We start from the raw sequence: 17806 nt of genomic DNA, 5'->3' as shown, positions 1-17806 counted from the left end.
TTCTAACTCTGCCTCTAAAGGACCACAATCACATTTGTTTGTTAGGTGGATGATCAGTCCAACTTGTTAACATTTCTCTGCGTGTGTCCAGCTCTCACCTGCGCTGAGGAACAGGTTCACTGAGATCTGGTGCCCCCAGAGTAACAGCCGCAGTGACCTGGTGCAGATCATCCAGCACAACCTGAGGACTGGCCTCTCATTGGACGATAGCGACCACCAAGGTACTCCTCTCCTCCACACACCACAGACATAATACAGCTATTCATCTAGGAGTAGCATTTGATAGTCTAGAATAGTCTGACTGCATATTTTATATAGTCTTCTCCAGTTTTTGTCGAGCTTTGCTTCAAATGTGTTGACCCTTTGACCCCCAACCCAGGAGGACACATCGCCGAGCTCATGCTGGACTTCATCGACTGGCTGACCAACCAGGACTTTGGGCGGCGCTGCGTGGTCAGCGTCAGGGACATCCTGTCCTGGGTCAACTTCCTCAACCTGGTGTGTGAGCGCGACGCCGACGGCTTCATGACCATGGGGGACGAGGGCGAGGAGGAGGCCGAGTGGGACCTCCGGCTGGACACGGTCACTGCCTTCATCCACGCAGCGTGCCTGGTCTACGTGGACGGCATCGGCTCAGGTCAGACACCGAGACGCAGACTGTTGATGATGTGTGGGATTACAACAGCAAATGATCTGTTTTGCTTATGTGTGGCTAGAATACACAGCACGTGGAAGACGCTGGCTGCTGTTGTGAGAGGCTTAGTAACTACTAGAATTGTTTAATCACGCGACCCCTCCTATGGTGTCACAGGGACCACGGCGTCTGCTGCGGAGAACGCCCTGGTGGCGCGCAGGGCCTGTCTGAGCTTCCTGAGTACCAAACTGGCTGGGATCACCAAGCTGGACCAGGAGATGCTAGACGCGCTGAGGGTCTACGACACCAGCCTGTCCAGGGAGCCCCATTGGGGGGACGACTTCTTTGGCATCGACCCCTTCTACATCCCCTCAGGTGTGGGACGCTTTGATCCTAGACGAGAGCATGGGCCCATTGGTCAAAAGTGGTACACTATATAGGGTGCCATAGGAAGCAAGACTGAAGCGTGTGGTTTAATGGATCTGTTTTTGTAAAAAAAAACATCCTTCAGTTTCTGTGTGTCGTTGGTGTTGAATGTGTTTACCTTTTTTCATAGATTTTTGTTTCCTTTTTCCATCCGTTTTTTTTTTCGTCCTTTGATTCTGAACAGGCCCGGAGAGGGAAAGCAGGAGCCTGACTGATTATGCCATAGCCGCAGGCACCACAGCGGTCAACGCCCAGAGGCTCCTACGGGCCCTGAAGCTGCAGAGACCCGTGCTGCTGGAGGGCTCCCCTGGTGTGGGCAAGACCAGCCTGGTGGCCGCCCTGGCAAAGGCTTCTGGGAACCACCTGGTCAGGATCAACCTCTCTGAGCAGACTGTAAGACACTGTACACTAACTTTCACTGTGACTCTTGTGTTAATATAGAAGTCTTTACTACGATTATGCCAATTTCAAGTTTCTGGATTCATATTTTGTATATGTGTGTACTATATAGTATTATTATGTCATTTCTGAACTTTCAACTTCAGGTACATGTTGTTGTCGTATCGTTGTACTGGTATAAATTCATAAGATTGTGGAATTAAATGAGCAAGGAATTAACAACACAGTAATGGACAAGTGGAAGCACTTTTAAAACCTATGTACGATGTCATATCCTTTCCGGACAGGATGTGACAGACCTGTTTGGGACCGACCTGCCTGTGGAGGGAGGAAAAGGGGGAGAGTTTGCATGGCGGGATGGCCCTCTCCTGGCTGGACTGAAGGCTGGACACTGGATTGTCCTGGATGAGGTGGGGGGGCTCTCGCTGTTTTATTTTTTTATTAACTCCCCAGCAAATAGACATTTGTATAAACTTACTTAAATTTGTGTTGTTTTAGGTGATATAAATGAGATGTTTCGGAGAAGAATGCGATTTTATTTTTCTGTGTTTTTCTGTGTAGTTAAACTTGGCATCACAGTCGGTCCTGGAGGGGTTAAACGCCTGCTTTGACCACCGTGCTGAGATCTACATCCCAGAGCTGGGCATGAGCTTCCAGGTACAACACCAGAAGACCAAGATCTTTGGCTGCCAGAACCCCTTCACTCAAGGAGGGGGGCGGAAGGGCCTGCCCAAATCCTTCCTCAACAGATTCACTCAGGTAAGTGATTAAGAGCCAGTGTTTTAGATATATGTAATGATACGTTGAATAAATATTATGGTTGATTTGAATATATTTCATTTGGGGGGAAAATAAACAGACATTTCACCTGTTTTCTCAGGTGTTTGTGGATCAGCTGACCAGTGAAGACATGGAATTCATAGGAGACTCCATCTTCCCAAACATTGACAATCAGATCATCTCTAAAATGGTGCAGTTCAACAACCGGGTAGGTAGAGCAGTCCTGTTACACTGACTCCCCCTTCAGCCCTTTTCAACTCTTTGTTTTTCTGGCTCTCTGTGACCGTTGGGGAGGTGACATGTGTCCATATTTGACCTCACAGCCAAGGACAATGCCCGCCAGCCTGTAGAGCTGCGGCCGATGTTCCTCACATTTAGTGCCATTAGTGCATGGCAAAGTGACCAAAAAACATTGTCCTTGTCAAATCGGTCACGATAGTCCCTCTGAGTTATGTTTTTTTTATTTTTTTATGTTTTTGTCTTTTCCACCTGTAATGTCATGAAATGACTGAGCCCCCCCCCATTTCTTTGTTGGCCACCATATTTCTCCTTATCCTTTTTTAGCTGTCTTAAACACCATTTTGTCTAGCCACTCATATTCCTTAACTCTTAACTCCCTAAAAAACATATTTTTGTTTTAATGGACAAAGTTGTATTGCATTCTTATTTTCTCACAGCTGGTCCATGAGGTGTCTGTGGAGAGGAAGTGGGGTCAGAGAGGAGGCCCCTGGGAGTTCAACCTGCGTGACATGTTCCGCTGGTGTCAGCTGATGCAGGCCGACCAATCGCCAGGGTTCTTCAACCCGGGTCAGCATGTGGGGTTGGTGTACGCTGATAGGATGAGGACCGAGGCAGACAAAGCCCAGGTATGTAGACTACAACTCCTCCTTTACATATGTAGCACCTTTACTCGGTGGGGTTGTGTTCAAACTTCCTTTTTTACATTTTTTTATCTCTTGGCGTGTTTTGTGTCTTCAGGTGCTGTCTGTGTTCAGGAAGGTGTTTGGTGAGGACTTTGAGCCCTACACCGGATCAAGACAATTCCACATCACTCCACTCAATCTACAGGTTAGTCATGTTGCGAACTCCATCCAATTTTTCGGTTGAAAGATATTAATATTATTATTATTATTGAAAGATATTATCAAGAAATGTTTTGATTGTACTGATAAAATGGTGTCATTCAGAGTTAATTATCGAGACAGTGAATTGACCCTCTTCTCTGTCCCCCGCCTCTCTCCCTCTCGTCCAGGTGGGCTTCTCTGTGCTCCAGCGTAGCGGAGGTGCACCTGTTGCCCTGGACCCTCCTCTGTCCATCACCCACCAGGCGCTGCGGCCCCTGGAGTCCCTGATGAAGTGTGTGGAGATGGGCTGGATGGCGATGCTGGTGGGCCCCACGGCCAGCGGGAAGACCAGCCTGGTGCGCCTCCTGGCCCTGCTCACCGGACACCGCCTCCGCGTCATGGCCATGAACAGCGCCATGGACACCACCGAGCTGCTGGGAGGGTTCGAGCAGGTAACCAATCACAGAGAGACTTTGGAGAGGATCCGTTTAAGAAAGGCGCAGAGTGGTTATGTGATCAAGACACCTAATGAGTAGTAATTAGGAACACAAGGTGATTTGTAGATCAGTAATTCCGTACAGTCCGACTGCAATTTAGTCAAACACGCACACTATACACGCTTCTTTGTAGGGCCAAGTTCTTTGTAGCGTTTGTGAGCTCTTAGTATTGAGTGTTGAGTTATAGTGCTGGTTGAGTTGGGATTGCAGCACGGGTCTGGTCGGCTTCCGTTTTCCTTTCCGGAGTGCCGAGTTGGGTCCGTTCTCTTTCCAGGTGGACATCGTGCGGCCCTGGCAGCAAGTGCTGGAGAACGTGGACTACATCGTCGCCATGGTGACGCGGCGGGGCCTGATGTCGCTGGACGGGGCCGGGGTGCAGGACACCGAGTTCCTGTTGAAGACCTGGAGCCTGTTCTACCGCTGGCTGAAGGAGGAGGGGCTGGAGAGGACCGGGGGGGCGGTGACCTCGGAGGCGCTCAACAAACTGGAGGTCATCATCCTCCTGCTGCAGAAGCTCAACACCAAACTCAAGGTGTTCACAGGTACGGTATATTTGTGCACTTCATTTTGATTGAAGAGCACACACGGGCAGGAAGGTACAAGTGCATCTTCCTCGAGGTCATGTCAGGACCAGGCAGCTCCCTCTGGAACAGACGATCATTATCATGATGACTGTGTATGAGTAGTTGATTAATGAAATGTTTGACGCAAGTAGTAAAGAAGGACGACACTGGGTCGTTGTACACTGGGACGTTGTACACTGGGTCGTTGTATACTGGGTCGTTGTACACTGGGGCGGTGGGGAAACTAACCATAGCATTTTGCTCACGGCACGTATTGTTGCTCAAGGAAAATATCTACCCGTCTTCATGTGATAAACTCTGGTTGAGTAGTGTAAACTCTATGTTCTGTGTCCCCCACCCTCTCTCTCCAGACATGTCCAAGCTGCAGATGGACTTCACCCTGCTGAAGGAGCGTCTGGCCCAGCTGCAGGACGGCTGGAGTAACGGAGGCTTTGAGTGGCTGGACGGCATGCTGGTGCAGGCCCTGCAGGCTGGTGATTGGCTGCTCATGGACAACGTCAACTTCTGCAGGTGAGAAATGGCCTGCATCTGAAATGATCACATTGAAGGAAAATATACTGTTATATTTACAGGGAGTTCCTGAACCCCTTGGTTTGTGTTAACCCTTGGTTTGTGTTATCCCTTGGTTTGTGTTATCCCTTGGTTTGTGTTATCCCTTGGTTTGTGTTATCCCTTGGTTTGTGTTAACCCTTGGTTTGTGTTAACCCTTGGTTTGTGTTAACCCTTGGTTTGTGTTAACCCTTGGTTTGTGTTAACCCTTGGTTTGTGTTAACCCTTGGTTTGAGTTAACCCTTGGTTTGAGTTAACCTTTGGTTTGTGTTAACTCTTGGTTCGAGTAAACCCTTGGTTTGAGTTAACCCTTGGTCTGATGCAGGATGCCACCAGAGTGTGTTGTAGATGGTAGACTTGTGGTAAATGGGTGTTGTGTTTCTGTTTGTGTTAAGTCCCTCTGTGTTGGACCGTCTGAATGCCCTGCTGGAGCCCGGCGGCTGTCTGACCATCAACGAGCGCGGGGTCATCGACGGAACCACCCCCTCCATCACCCCACACCCCAACTTCAGGTACAATACAAAAGGTTACACACACACACACACACACTCTGTTTGGATAGTCCGGTCTCAACTCATCACGTCTCCCCATCTCCTTTAGGTTGTTCCTGACCATGGACCCAGTCCATGGAGCGATCTCCAGAGCCATGAGGAACCGAGGGGTGGAGATCTACATCCCAGGGGAAAACGAGGGGGTCTGCTGGGACACGCTGGACCTGAAGACTGTACTCCACACCGCCGGGGTGACCGGAGACTGTGTGTCTGACCTGCTGATCGAGATACACACCGACATCAAAGCTAGCATCTGGGGTAAGCCCTGGGCACTGCGAGAAACCTCTCCAAAAGATGGAGGATATCAGTTAGATATCAGCTGGGGTTGGCACGTTGCTTGTTTCTTCCAAATCAAAGGTATCCGTAGGAGGAGTCATCTGATACGAATCTCTCTGTCCACCCAGACTCCCCTGCGTCATGCGTCTCCTCCCTGCTCCACGCTGCAGCCCTGCTGTCCTGCCAGCTGCAGAGAGGGGTGGACCTGCCCAGTGCCCTACAGCACGCCTGTGGTGAGGCTTACTCCCTCTGCCAACGCACCAACGCCAGCCAACAGGTACCAACCAACACCACCTTGTCTATTATAGACCACCGTATGAAACTCTCACCGCTACCCTCAACCAATCAGCCTCTCCCTGTTACTCTGTGATGTAGGATACCCCGGCGACCAGTCTAGATCTACGTAGTGACATCCCACTGTCCAATAGACTTTTATTCTCCTACATTTATATTCTATCATATTTATAAGCTTTACATGTTTTGTCCCCTGCTCTGTGTTGTTCCAGCAAGCCCAGGAGGTGATTGAGCGTCGCCTGTCCATCCTGGACACAGAGGACTGGGGCAGCGGGCTGCTGTGTGCCGGGGTGTGGCCCGACGGCTTCCCCTCCGCCCTGCTATCCACGGAGGACTCCTGCTTCTCCTCGGTCCTCCGCGACGGACAGGTCCTCTCCTTCTGCCTCAACACGCTCAGCATGCAGGGCAAGAGGTGAGACTCGTAGGTCACAGGTCGGGGTGCCAGGAGTTTTTACTGATCATATGTTCAGAGGCCTGGAGAAACAGATTAGAACTAGGCCCCAGCGTTTTACCGGGTCTTATTGTAGCTATAATGCAAACCTTTTGGATTGACGTGCGTCTCTGCGCGTGTGTCACCAGGAGCCGTCCGCTCAGCCTGTGTGACCTGCAGAGGGCGCTTCAGAGCGGGACAGCGCTGCACGAGGGTCTGGTGTTCTCCGGCGGCGTGGTGGACCTGGTGGAGGACGGTGACGCCCTACGCCTGCTACCCACCGCCGTCAGGCTGCTCATCGAAAGGGCCTCGCACTCCGACTGGATGCTCCGCACCGCCTGGCTCTCCAGCCTAGCCAAGAGCTACAAGCACGCGCCTGGTAGGGGAGCTCCACTCACTGCCCTTACTCCTTAGTTTAAAAAAAACATCCTTAATGGAGCTTTGTTGCTGCCTACCAGGGGTGTGCGTTTGGTGTATGTTACTGTTTGTGTCAAGGGGACTGCTCTGTGGTCAGTGGAGCTTTGTAGCCGTCTGTCTGTGGTGCAGGTTACTCTGAAGGACGTCTCTGAGATCCGTTTGTTGTTTCAGAGGTGGCACTGGTGCAGCTGGAGGCAGGGAACAGAGCTCTGAAGGCCATGTTCAGCAGCAAGCTGACTGTGAAGGGGAAGTGCCTCACTGAGCTGCTGCAACCACACAGCACAGGTAGGCTAAACAAACTAAATTCCTCAATGTATACGTTAGATACCGATTGTACACAATAAAAACCTCCCTGGCTATTTCCCGAACACCCTCCAGCTCTTTTGCACAGTCTTACATACCATAACTCCCGTCAAAACAATCCCTTTTCACAAATTTGCACAATTGACGTTGATGGGAGTTATGGTGCTGTTCTTGTTAGATGACTACAGGATTCTGGTGGACATGCGTTGGAACAAGCAGTACCTGGACATTCTGGCCAACACGTGCAACTTTGAGGACGAGGAGAGGTACATGGAGTTCATGGAGGCTCTCAACGCAGTGGCCAACAGGTATGTGTCCGGCTGTGTCCCATATTGGACCCTATTCCCTATGTAGTGCACAGCTTTTTTTGACCAGGGCATATTGGGCTCTGGTCAAAACTAGTGCCTTTTACATATAGGGAGCTATTTGGGATTCAACCTCCGTCCGGTCGTCTGGATGTTTAGTGACTGGGTTTACACCGGGGGCTGTGGTTGCTGAGTAACCTGGGTGTGATGTGCGTCCTAACAGGATCATACTGTTGACGGACAGAGAGGAGAGGGCTGCGGTGGGGAGCTGTGCTATCAAGACATCAGCACACAACAGCGCGTTGAGGCTGGCCACTGCTTTCCTCAAAGGTACAGCATTCGTCTGTACAGTACACCATGTTGAACAAAACCCAGGGGAAGTCCTCGGTCAAGTATATGGTAATTGGGGGGGGGACTGTGGAAATATGAGAGTTTTAATATTGATGGAGTTTTGTTTTGACTGTTAAAGGGACGGTGGACATTGGTCGTCTGCCTCACCCAGTGCTGATGCACCTGCGCTCCTTCTTTGACCTGTGGGACACCTTCACACTGCAGGCCGTGCAGACTGGACAGCCCTACATATCTGACCACCTCATGTTCGAGGTTCGTCGTAATACCGTCGTAGTCGTTGCGTTTTAGTTTATCTCGTTCAGCAACCGTCGTCAACCTTTGCTTAACTTGTGTGTGTGTGTGTGTGTCCACCACGGAATGAAATAGAACGATGGTAATTAACAGGATCTATGGTGTCCACAGATCCTGCAGCTGCTGCAGTGGAGAGACCGGTTCTGGCAGGTGTGTAACTCGCTGCCTGCTGACTCCCAGGGAGTGTCGGTCCTCTCGCTACACTGGCAGTGGGTCCAGAAACACCTCATCCTCCGGCTGCCACAGCTGCTACTGGGAGATGGCACCCATGAGTGAGTGACGTCTTCCTTTTTTTTTTTTTTCACCCAGGAGTCAGTATTTCAAATCCTCCGACTGACTTTCTGGACATTTAGAATCAAACACTTTGACTTGACAGTAGAAGTTGTCACGTCACCTATTCCCTACATCGTTCACGACATTTGACCGGAGTCAGCGTACTAACATAGGCAATTTGTGGAGGCAGACTTTGTGTTTTCTGGCTGCAATGTAATGACTGACAACTCCCCTGTGCTGCCCTGCTGTTCCAGTGGTCAGCAGGAGCTCCAGACGGTGTCGGCTGCCATCCAGACCGTCCTGTCCACCTCTGTTACCGTGGCCACCGCCCTGAAGGGGATCCAGAAGACCCTGGGGAAACCCCTTCCATTCAAGGTACAGAGGAAGAGAGAGCGCATTCAATCCACTCTGACAAACACCTTTACACTGCCCTAACTGTTATTGGCACTCAAGTGGAGTAGAGGTGCTAACTGAAGTTGAAAGATCTATGATTTATTGTACAAGTTAAAACATTGCATAACGGTATTTGTCAGACACCTTCATCGGGTAGAGTTCATGGAGATCGTCCATGTTACATGAATCTGTCTCCCTCTCCATCTCCCATAGCTGGAGTCTGTGGCTGAGTGTGCTTCCCAGCTGAGGGTCCTGAGCAGGGCCCTGGACGTGGGCGACCTGAGGCTGGACAACACAGCCTCCCTGTGGAGACAGGAGCTGGTCCGCCTGCAGGGAGCCGCTCTGGGCCTGGACACCAAGGAAAGACTGCTAGAAGCCTGGGGCCTGGTCCTGCTAGCCAACAACCAGCTAGAGCCCCAGAACTCCGGTAACCTGGTGCTGCAGAGTGAAGTGTCAATGTGTCGATCTGTGTGTGTTTGCATCTGTGTAACTATTCATTATTCCATTCTATCCTGGCCCCAGGTGTCCTGGAGAGGCTGGTGTCATGCGTCCAGCAGCAGCAGGATCACATGACCTCGTGCGGCCTTCTGGAGGTACGCCCCTCCTCCGTGCATGACGAGGGGGACCAGGGGGACAGCGCGCCTCCCTGTAGAGAGGTGCTACAGCAGCTCAGCCGCAGGGCCCAGCTCTGGCCTCTCATGGAGGAGCTGGCCGTCCTCAACCAGCTCAGGCTCAGCACCGACCTGCTGCAGCTGGCTCTCACACAGGGGTAAGAGAACGGCCAAACTGGGTCAATGGAGGAAGTACACTTCATGACGGATGGAGGACTTATCACCCTTTACTGAATCAGATTTTGAATCATGCCTGAAAGTATGTAGCGTTTCAAATGTGTCATCTTTGGCATATTAGACACCTCACACACAAGCAGCAATAATGCCATCAAAAAATAAGTTTGTTGTGCCATGTAGTTGTATCGATAACTAACCAGTGTTGACTTTTGCCCACAGGGACAGGGAGTCAGAGGACAGCCTGCGTCGCGAGGTCTCCCAACACCTGCGCTTCTGTCTCCAGTCCACCCCCATGAACGTCACCCAGCTCCAGCCCCTCTGGTTCCTCCTCAGCAGTGACCGGGTCAGTGGTTCAACCAGTTTACCCTCAGTGTAATTGATTTATCATGTTGTTGTATTGTCCTTCAAGAGGACATCCCTGTACCTGTGCCTCAAACAGAACAGAAGATGTGGTTTTGTGTCATGTGTTGTTGACCGTGGTGCCTGCCTGCATTTCCCCTCCCAGCCTGTGGAAGAGCTGCAGTTTGTGTGGTGTGATCTGCTGTCGGAGGCCCTGTCGGCCCTGTGGAGCAGCAGTGTGACCGCTGACCCCGAGCGCTGGCTGAAGTGGGACCCCCTGTGTCCTGAGGGCCAGATGATATCATCCAAGTCACCTCTGGGACCTGATAAAATGGTAGCTAATGTAACATGTAGGATATTAGAGAGGCTCACAGCTTGCCAAAACAATCTCAATGTGTGTTGATGTCAATGATGTTGGTTTGATTTGTGCATCAGGATTTGGACCCATTTACATCACTGAATTGAATTCCATTTCCTGCCATTCCGATTCCAATATGTTACTTCTTAACCTTCTTACTCCTTAACCTCAGTTGTACCACATACAGATCCGGCTGGTGGGCGGGATTTAGTTAATTATTTAATTGAATTGGAGTTTTCCATAAATGAGGCGTTCACTCACTCTCCTTGCGTCACCTCTAGGGTCCTGACATGCTGAGCAAAGCAGTGTGGTCCAGGTGCATGTTAGGGGTTCTTAGCAGCAACGAGACAGGGGGACGTTGGGACCCCACAGGGACGTCCCTCCTGTCCTCGTCCCGGGTCACCCTAGGGGAGTGGAGGGAGAGGACCGAGCAGCTCCAAGACGTCACCGCCGTTCTGTGGGACAACATGGCTGTCCCGGCCCTGGCCGAGTTCAGGTACACGCGCTGGAGAAAGACACGCGCACCCCAGGCTTATAGAGAGGAATCACCACGAACGACATATAGAACGCTGACACTATCAATAAGAAAAGTCCTTACCCTACCTATATCAAGAGTGGTGCACACAATCTATGGTGTTGGTGCATATCTACAAGGCCTACTATTAATATCCATTTGACTCGGCTAGATTATCTCTGTCTCACCCTCTCTTTGTTGGTTCTCTCAGGAGAACTGACCTGCGGCTGCAGGGCGTGGTGCTGCGCAGGCAGCTTCAGGCCCTGTCAGAGCTGCTCCCCCCGGGGCTGCAGGAGGGCTACACCGAGACCTGCGAGAGCCTGGTGGAGGACCAGGACCCTCTGGTAGCTGCCCAGGAGGTCCAGACCGCCCTCAGGGACTTCCTGCCCCCCAACCTGCTCCCCGAAGGCCTGCTGGATGCCCTCCTCACCTGCCTGCAGCACTTTGTCCAGAACAGGGTCCAGGGCTCCATCCGCGTCCAGGGCTTCAGCCAGCTGGTCCGCTCCGGGGTCTTCTGGGTCAACATGGGCCTGCTGCAGATTAAGACCTGGACCCCACAGACCATCTTCGACCCGGCCGTGAAGAGGGCCTACAAGCTGGACTACGCCCAGGAGGAGGTGGGCCATTGTCAATGCCGCAGTCTCTGAATCCAGTTGAATCCAGCAGTCTCTGAATTGAACCTTGTAGAGTGTAGTAATGACAGGAGATATTATTTCTCTGGTCTTTTTTTAACATTGGATTTGAGGGTCATTCTCTTCCCCCATTATGTGACGTTGACAGTGCCCCTTCCTTCTCTTTCCCAGCTGGCTTTGCTGCAGGAGGAGTGGCGAGGACGCAGTCTGTCCTCTCAGCTGCTGACCGGAGCTGAGCTGGAGGAGAGCAGCACCACCGATGGCTTCCAGCATCCTCGCATCAGGTGAACAACCGTCCACCGTATCAGAACTCGACGTGTCCACAGACACCATGGCAATATATGTTCTGGTTGACTGGTTTTTGCCAGATGGGGTCTTTTTAAACGTCATTGTCTCTGTGTCCACAGGTACCTGTGGATCCGTATGCAGCAGGTGAAGGAGCAGATAGCAGAGCTCTCCAGGAAGCAGGCCTGCAGGCCCAACGAGCCCCAGTACGGCAGGCTGTTCCAGGAGCTGCAGCACTACCTCTGCAGCATCGGCCAGCCGGCCGCTGTGGAAGACCTGCTCTCCCACCTGCTGAAAGCCCTCCAGGGGAGTGGCCCCAAATTCAGGTCGGGGACTCAGAGCCTGCTGAAGGAGGAGGCTGTGTGGCAGGCATCGCAGCACCGCTTCGCCCAGAGGCTGGTGGAGGAGTACCCGCTGTACCCTGACGTGGTGGGGCCCCTGAGGACCGCCATCCTCCAGCTCCGGCACGGCATGAGGCTGGTGGCATCCCAGGTGGACTCCTCCCTAACCCCCATTCCTGGCCTGCCCAAGCTGGTGTCCTGCCTACTGGCTTTCCCTTCCATCTCCCCCAGCCTGCCCTCTTATCTGGCCAGGGCAGACTACCTGTGCTCCAGGGGCTGCATGGATGTTCTGAGGGGCCTAGGGAAGCTCTTGCCCCAGCCGGACCCAGATCACGTGGTCCCAGAGCCAGGGACGTTACTCCTGAACGCTCTGCTGTACCTGCAGTGTCACGCCCTCTCCACAGGCCAGCTCAGCCAGGACACACTCAAACTCTTCAGACACATCTGTCAGGTGGGCGTCACACGTTTTGATTGGATAATATTGGATGTCGACTTTTTGATTGGCTTTTGTTGATCTTATTGATTGATAGTCAGGTGGACCAACCAGTGTTCATGTTGTTTGTCATGCGGTATGTCCAGGCTCTGGTGAACGAGTGGGACGAGCAGGAAAGACGTGCACGGGAGAGAGAGCAGCTCGAGGCCAGTCTGTACCGTCACCGCAGCAGACTCCACGGAACGGGCCTGAGCGAAGACGAGCAAGAGGAGAGAGACTTCAGACGCTGCTTCCCCCAGTTTAACAAGGTACAGTCACGTCAGGGCTAGCCAATGGATCCAATGTAATCTCTCTTTAGTTTGTTACATTTCACTATCACCTAGTCAACTTTTGCAACCGTAAACAACCTGCCTCTCTAACTCTCTCTCACTTTCTCTCTCGCTCTCACTTTCTCTTCTCTCTCTCTCCTCAGGACTTTTCTGACATCACTGCCCAGCCCAGTCTGGAAGGACCGGCAGACAGGGGAGAGCCAGAGGAGGAGGAAGTGACCGAAGATCCCAGCGATGCTGGCTGCCTGTCTCCAGCCTGTATGAACACTGTGGTACAGGTCCATCAACGCCTCTGTCTGGGCTACACCCAATCACTGTGGTACCAGGCCAGTGCTCCAGCCATTCACAGCAGAGATCACATCCAAGCTCTGGTCTCCTCCTATCAGACCACAGCCCCTGTGATGTCACGCTTCTACCATCTCATGGGTGGGTAGTACACTTAGTCATGCCATGTCTGTATTTATATCTACACAATTACACAAAACCTGAAATTGAGAGGGGTCGGGACTTTTAAGCCCTTCCTACAGACATGTTATCCTATGATTTAACTGAGTCCTGCTCTTCTCTTTAGAATATTTCCATAACTCTAATGTTTACGACTTTGTCTAAATCGGTATTTCCCCCGCGTGGCCCTCAGACTCTGAGATGGACCAGCAGATGACAGGCACCCAGCTGCTTCTCAGCGCCCTGCTCCAGAACACTGTCCAGGGGACCCCGGGGCCCCAGGGCCTGACCCTCCAGCCAGACGGGCCCTATGATTTCTACCAGCAGCCCAACATGAGCGAGGCCCGCCTGTGTCTGCCTGTACTGGAACAGCTGGCCCTGGCTGTCAGACAGAGGCTGGAGGAGTGGCCCGAGCACCCTGCCCTAGTGCAGGTAAGAACCATGAGTGACCCAACCTATGGGCTTATAAGTGTCTCGTATCTCAGATCCCCGTGTAAGGGTTTGCTAATCTTAGTAGTTGAGTGCTATTTTAAATGAATATTACTTGTTACTTAATCCAAAGGCTTTCACAAGAGAGAAATTTAACAGGGTTGGATTCGAAATGTTGAACGTTGAGATATTAAAGTCACAATAGATCAGACACAGTATATAAAGGCGTGAGATCTGTAGAAAGACAGAGCGGCTGTGGAATGTGCTGGGTGGACGGAGATTAAAGGATAGCTATACGGGAAGCAGATGAACATCTGTGGATTAGGCGAAGGAGGGGTTGAGGTCAGGTCAGATCCCCTGAAGGGAGTAATATGGGTTTTACTACCCTCTTCCTGTTTAACCATAAGATGTAAGGATTGGAGAGAAGGAGGAGTGTCTTAAGTAGGATATATATTATATATACACTGCTCAAAAAAATAAAGGGAACACTAAAATAACACATCCTAGATCTGAATGAATGAAATATTCTTATTAAATACTTTTTTCTTTACATAGTTGAATGTGCTGACAACAAAATCACACAAAAATGATCAATGGAAATCAAATTTATCAACCCATGGAGGTCTGGATTTGGAGTCACACTCAAAATTAAAGTGGAAAACCACACTACAGGCTGATCCAACTTTGATGTAATGTCCTTAAAACAAGTCAATATGAGGCTCAGTAGTGTGTGTGGCCTCCACGTGCCTGTATGACCTCCCTACAACGCCTGGGCATGCTCCTGATGAGGTGGCGGATGGTCTCGTGAGGGATCTCCTCCCAGACCTGGACTAAAGCATCCGCCAACTCCTGGACAGTCTGTGGTGCTGAGGATCTCATCTCGGTACCTAATGGCAGTCAGGCTACCTCTGGCGAGCACATGGAGGGCTGTGCGGCCCCCTAAAGAAATGCCACCCCACACCATGACTGACCCACCGCCAAACCGGTCATGCTGGAGGATGTTGCAGGCAGCAGAACGTTCTCCACGGCGTCTCCAGACTGTCACGTCTGTCACATGTGCTCAGTGTGAACCTGCTTTCATCTGTGAAGAGCACAGGGCGCCAGTGGCGAATTTGCCAATCTTGGTGTTCTCTGGCAAATGCCAAACGTCCTGCACGGTGTTGGGCTGTAAGCACAACCCCCACCTGTGGACATCGGGCCCTCATACCACCCTCATGGAGTCTGTTTCTGACCGTTTGAGCAGACACATGCACATTTGTGGCCTGCTGGAGGTCATTTTGCAGGGCTCTGGCAGTGCTCCTACTGCTCCTCCTTGCACAAAGGTGGAGGTAGCGGTCCTGCTGCTGCGTTGTTGCCCTCCTACGGCCTCCTCCACGTCTCCTGATGTACTGGCCTGTCTCCTGGTAGCGCCTCCATGCTCTGGACACTACGCTGACAGACACAGCAAACCTTCTTGCCACAGCTCGCATTGATGTTCCATCCTGGATGAGCTGCACTACCTGAGCCACTTGTGTGGGTTGTAGACTCCGTCTCATGCTACCACTAGAGTGAAAGCACCACCAGCATTCAAAAGTGACCAAAACATCAGCCAGGAAGCATAGGAACTGAGAAGTGGTCTGTGGTCACCACCTGCATAGCCACTCCTTAATTGGGGGTGTCTTGCTAATTGCCTATCATTTCCACCTGGTGTCTATTCCATTTGCACAACAGCATGTGAAATTTATTGTCAATCAGTGTTGCTTCCTAAGTGGACAGTTTGATTTCACAGAAGTGTGATTGACTTGGAGTTACATTGTGTTGTTTAAGTGTTCCCTTTATTTTTTTGAGCAGTGTGTGTGAATATATATATATATATATATATATATATATATATATATATATATATATATATATATATATATATACATACACACCTGTGATGATGAGAAATGTCTGGTTGTCTGAATTACAGCTGTTACAACCCTTTTGGGAAGAATTAAACTTGGTTAAAGCGTCTGTAGTGTCCGTGAGTTATTTACTCTGATAAAATAAGAACCTAACAGTAGGTTAATGCATCCTGCCACCAGCGTCAGTAAGCATTCCGGTGTTTAGTGTTGCTGAGCTTGTCTCTGTCTCTCTGTTCCAGTTGACGGTGGTGATGGAGAGGATCATGGGCTTCAGTCTGGCCAGCCCACTGGCCAAGTTCCTCAACGGCCTGGAGATCCTGCTCAGCAAAGCCCAGGTGCGTCCTCCTGCCACTACTGCTGTTATTCTCCCTCTCTTAGCCTGGTCCTAGATACAGTATGTTTGTGCAGTATGTTTATGCTGACCATAGGAGTTGGCAAGAACCGTACAAACAGACCTGTGACCAGGCTATCCAGCGGCGGCAGGTAGCCTAGCTGTTAAGAGCGTTGGGCCAGTAACCGAAAGGTCGCTGGTTTGAATCCCCGAGCCGACCGGGCTCCATACCCACTCCCCAAATGTCTCCCTATAGCCCTGAGCCCTAGTCATAAATTACAGTGCCTTGCGAAAGTATTCGGCCCCCTTGAACTTTGCGACCTTTTGCCACATTTCAGGCTTCAAACATAAAGATATAAAACTGTATTTTTTTGTGAAGAATCAACAACAAGTGGGACACAGTCATGAAGTGGAACGACATTTATTGGATATTTCAAACTTTTTTAACAAATCAAAAACTGAAAAATTGGGCGTGCAAAATTATTCAGCCCCTTTACTTTCAGTGCAGCAAGCTCTCTCCAGAAGTTCAGTGAGGATCTCTGAATGATCCAATGTTGACCTAAATGACTAATGATGATAAATACAATCCACCTGTGTGTAATCAAGTCTCCGTATAAATGCACCTGCACTGTGATAGTCTCAGAGGTCCGTTAAAAGCGCAGAGAGCATCATGAAGAACAAGGAACACACCAGGCAGGTCCGAGATACTGTTGTGAAGAAGTTTAAAGCCGGATTTGGATACAAAAAGATTTCCCAAGCTTTAAACATCCCAAGGAGCAAGGATAATATTGAAATGGAAGGAGTATCAGACCACTGCAAATCTACCAAGACCTGGCCGTCCCTCTAAACTTTCAGCTCATACAAGGAGAAGACTGATCAGAGATGCAGCCAAGAGTCCCATGGTCACTCTGGATGAACTGCAGAGATCTACAGCTGAGGTGGGAGACTGTCCATAGGACAACAATCAGTCGTATATTGCGCAAATCTGGCCTTTATGGAAGAGTGGCAAGAAGAAAGCCATTTCTTAAAGATATCCATAAAAAGTGTTGTTTAAAGTTTGCCACAAGCCACCTGGGAGACACACCAAACATGTGGAAGAAGGTGCTCTGGTCAGATGAAACCAACATTTAACTTTTTGGCAACAATGCAAAACGTTATGTTTGGCGTAAAAGCAACACAGCTCATCACACTGAACACACCATCCCCACTGTCAAACATGGTGGTGGCAGCATCATGGTTTGGGCCTGAAGAAAACCTGATGGAGTCTGCAAAAGACCTGAGACTGGGACGGAGATTTGTCTTCCAACAAGACAATGATCCAAAACATAAAGCAAAATCTACAATGGAATGGTTCAAAAATAAACATATCCAGGTGTTAGAATGGCCAAGTCAAAGTCCAGACCTGAATCCAATCGAGAATCTGTGGAAAGAACTGAAAACTGCTGTTCACAAATGCTCTCCATCCAACCTCACTGAGCTCGAGCTGTTTTGCAAGGAGGAATGGGAAAAAATGTCAGTCTCTCGATGTGCAAAACTGATAAGAGACATACCCCAAGCGACTTACAGCTGTAATCGCAGCAAAAGGTGGCGCTACAAAGTATTAACTTAAGGGGGCTGAATAATTTTGCACGCCCAATTTTTCTGTTTTTGATTTGTTAAAAAAGTTTGAAATATCCAATAAATGTCCTTCTACTTCATGATTGTGTCCCACTTGTTGTTGATTCTTCACAAAAAAATACAGTTTTATATCTTTATGTTTGAAGCCTGAAATGTGGCAAAAGGTCGCAAAGTTCAAGGGGGCCGAATACTTTTGCAAGGCACTGTAGTAGCCTTATAAAGGCAATAGGGTGCCATTTGGGATGCAGGGCCATATCTTCCTA

The 17806-nt window shown here is 50.3% G+C and overlaps 1 protein-coding gene across 3 annotated transcripts in view; it reads left to right on the top strand.

The window, feature by feature from the left end:
- The window catches only part of LOC110522101 (midasin), a 50711-nt gene that overhangs the window by 19540 nt on the left and 13365 nt on the right, over positions 1-17806 (top strand). For all 3 annotated transcript variants that reach the window (XM_036975659.2, XM_036975660.2, XM_036975658.2), the window contains exons 33-67: positions 92-221; positions 380-637; positions 812-1009; positions 1245-1453; positions 1747-1869; positions 2021-2218; positions 2340-2447; positions 2917-3105; positions 3218-3307; positions 3492-3755; positions 4075-4342; positions 4735-4894; positions 5329-5445; positions 5534-5742; positions 5889-6037; positions 6267-6466; positions 6634-6863; positions 7073-7186; positions 7383-7512; positions 7733-7839; positions 7979-8112; positions 8263-8423; positions 8679-8799; positions 9031-9244; positions 9340-9586; positions 9825-9948; positions 10111-10278; positions 10584-10798; positions 11028-11433; positions 11620-11732; positions 11856-12525; positions 12654-12815; positions 12980-13262; positions 13474-13712; positions 15835-15930. In XM_036975659.2, the coding sequence (XP_036831554.2) occupies positions 92-221; positions 380-637; positions 812-1009; positions 1245-1453; positions 1747-1869; positions 2021-2218; positions 2340-2447; positions 2917-3105; positions 3218-3307; positions 3492-3755; positions 4075-4342; positions 4735-4894; positions 5329-5445; positions 5534-5742; positions 5889-6037; positions 6267-6466; positions 6634-6863; positions 7073-7186; positions 7383-7512; positions 7733-7839; positions 7979-8112; positions 8263-8423; positions 8679-8799; positions 9031-9244; positions 9340-9586; positions 9825-9948; positions 10111-10278; positions 10584-10798; positions 11028-11433; positions 11620-11732; positions 11856-12525; positions 12654-12815; positions 12980-13262; positions 13474-13712; positions 15835-15930 (6804 nt within the window). The remainder of the gene's footprint in view (positions 1-91; positions 222-379; positions 638-811; positions 1010-1244; positions 1454-1746; positions 1870-2020; positions 2219-2339; positions 2448-2916; positions 3106-3217; positions 3308-3491; positions 3756-4074; positions 4343-4734; positions 4895-5328; positions 5446-5533; positions 5743-5888; positions 6038-6266; positions 6467-6633; positions 6864-7072; positions 7187-7382; positions 7513-7732; positions 7840-7978; positions 8113-8262; positions 8424-8678; positions 8800-9030; positions 9245-9339; positions 9587-9824; positions 9949-10110; positions 10279-10583; positions 10799-11027; positions 11434-11619; positions 11733-11855; positions 12526-12653; positions 12816-12979; positions 13263-13473; positions 13713-15834; positions 15931-17806) is intronic.

Source organism: Oncorhynchus mykiss, chromosome 4 (genome assembly GCF_057628025.1).
Source record: "Oncorhynchus mykiss isolate SJ-2025 chromosome 4, ASM5762802v1, whole genome shotgun sequence".
Classification (NCBI taxonomy): domain Eukaryota; kingdom Metazoa; phylum Chordata; class Actinopteri; order Salmoniformes; family Salmonidae; genus Oncorhynchus; species Oncorhynchus mykiss.
This window is presented reverse-complemented; position numbering and strand designations above follow the sequence as displayed.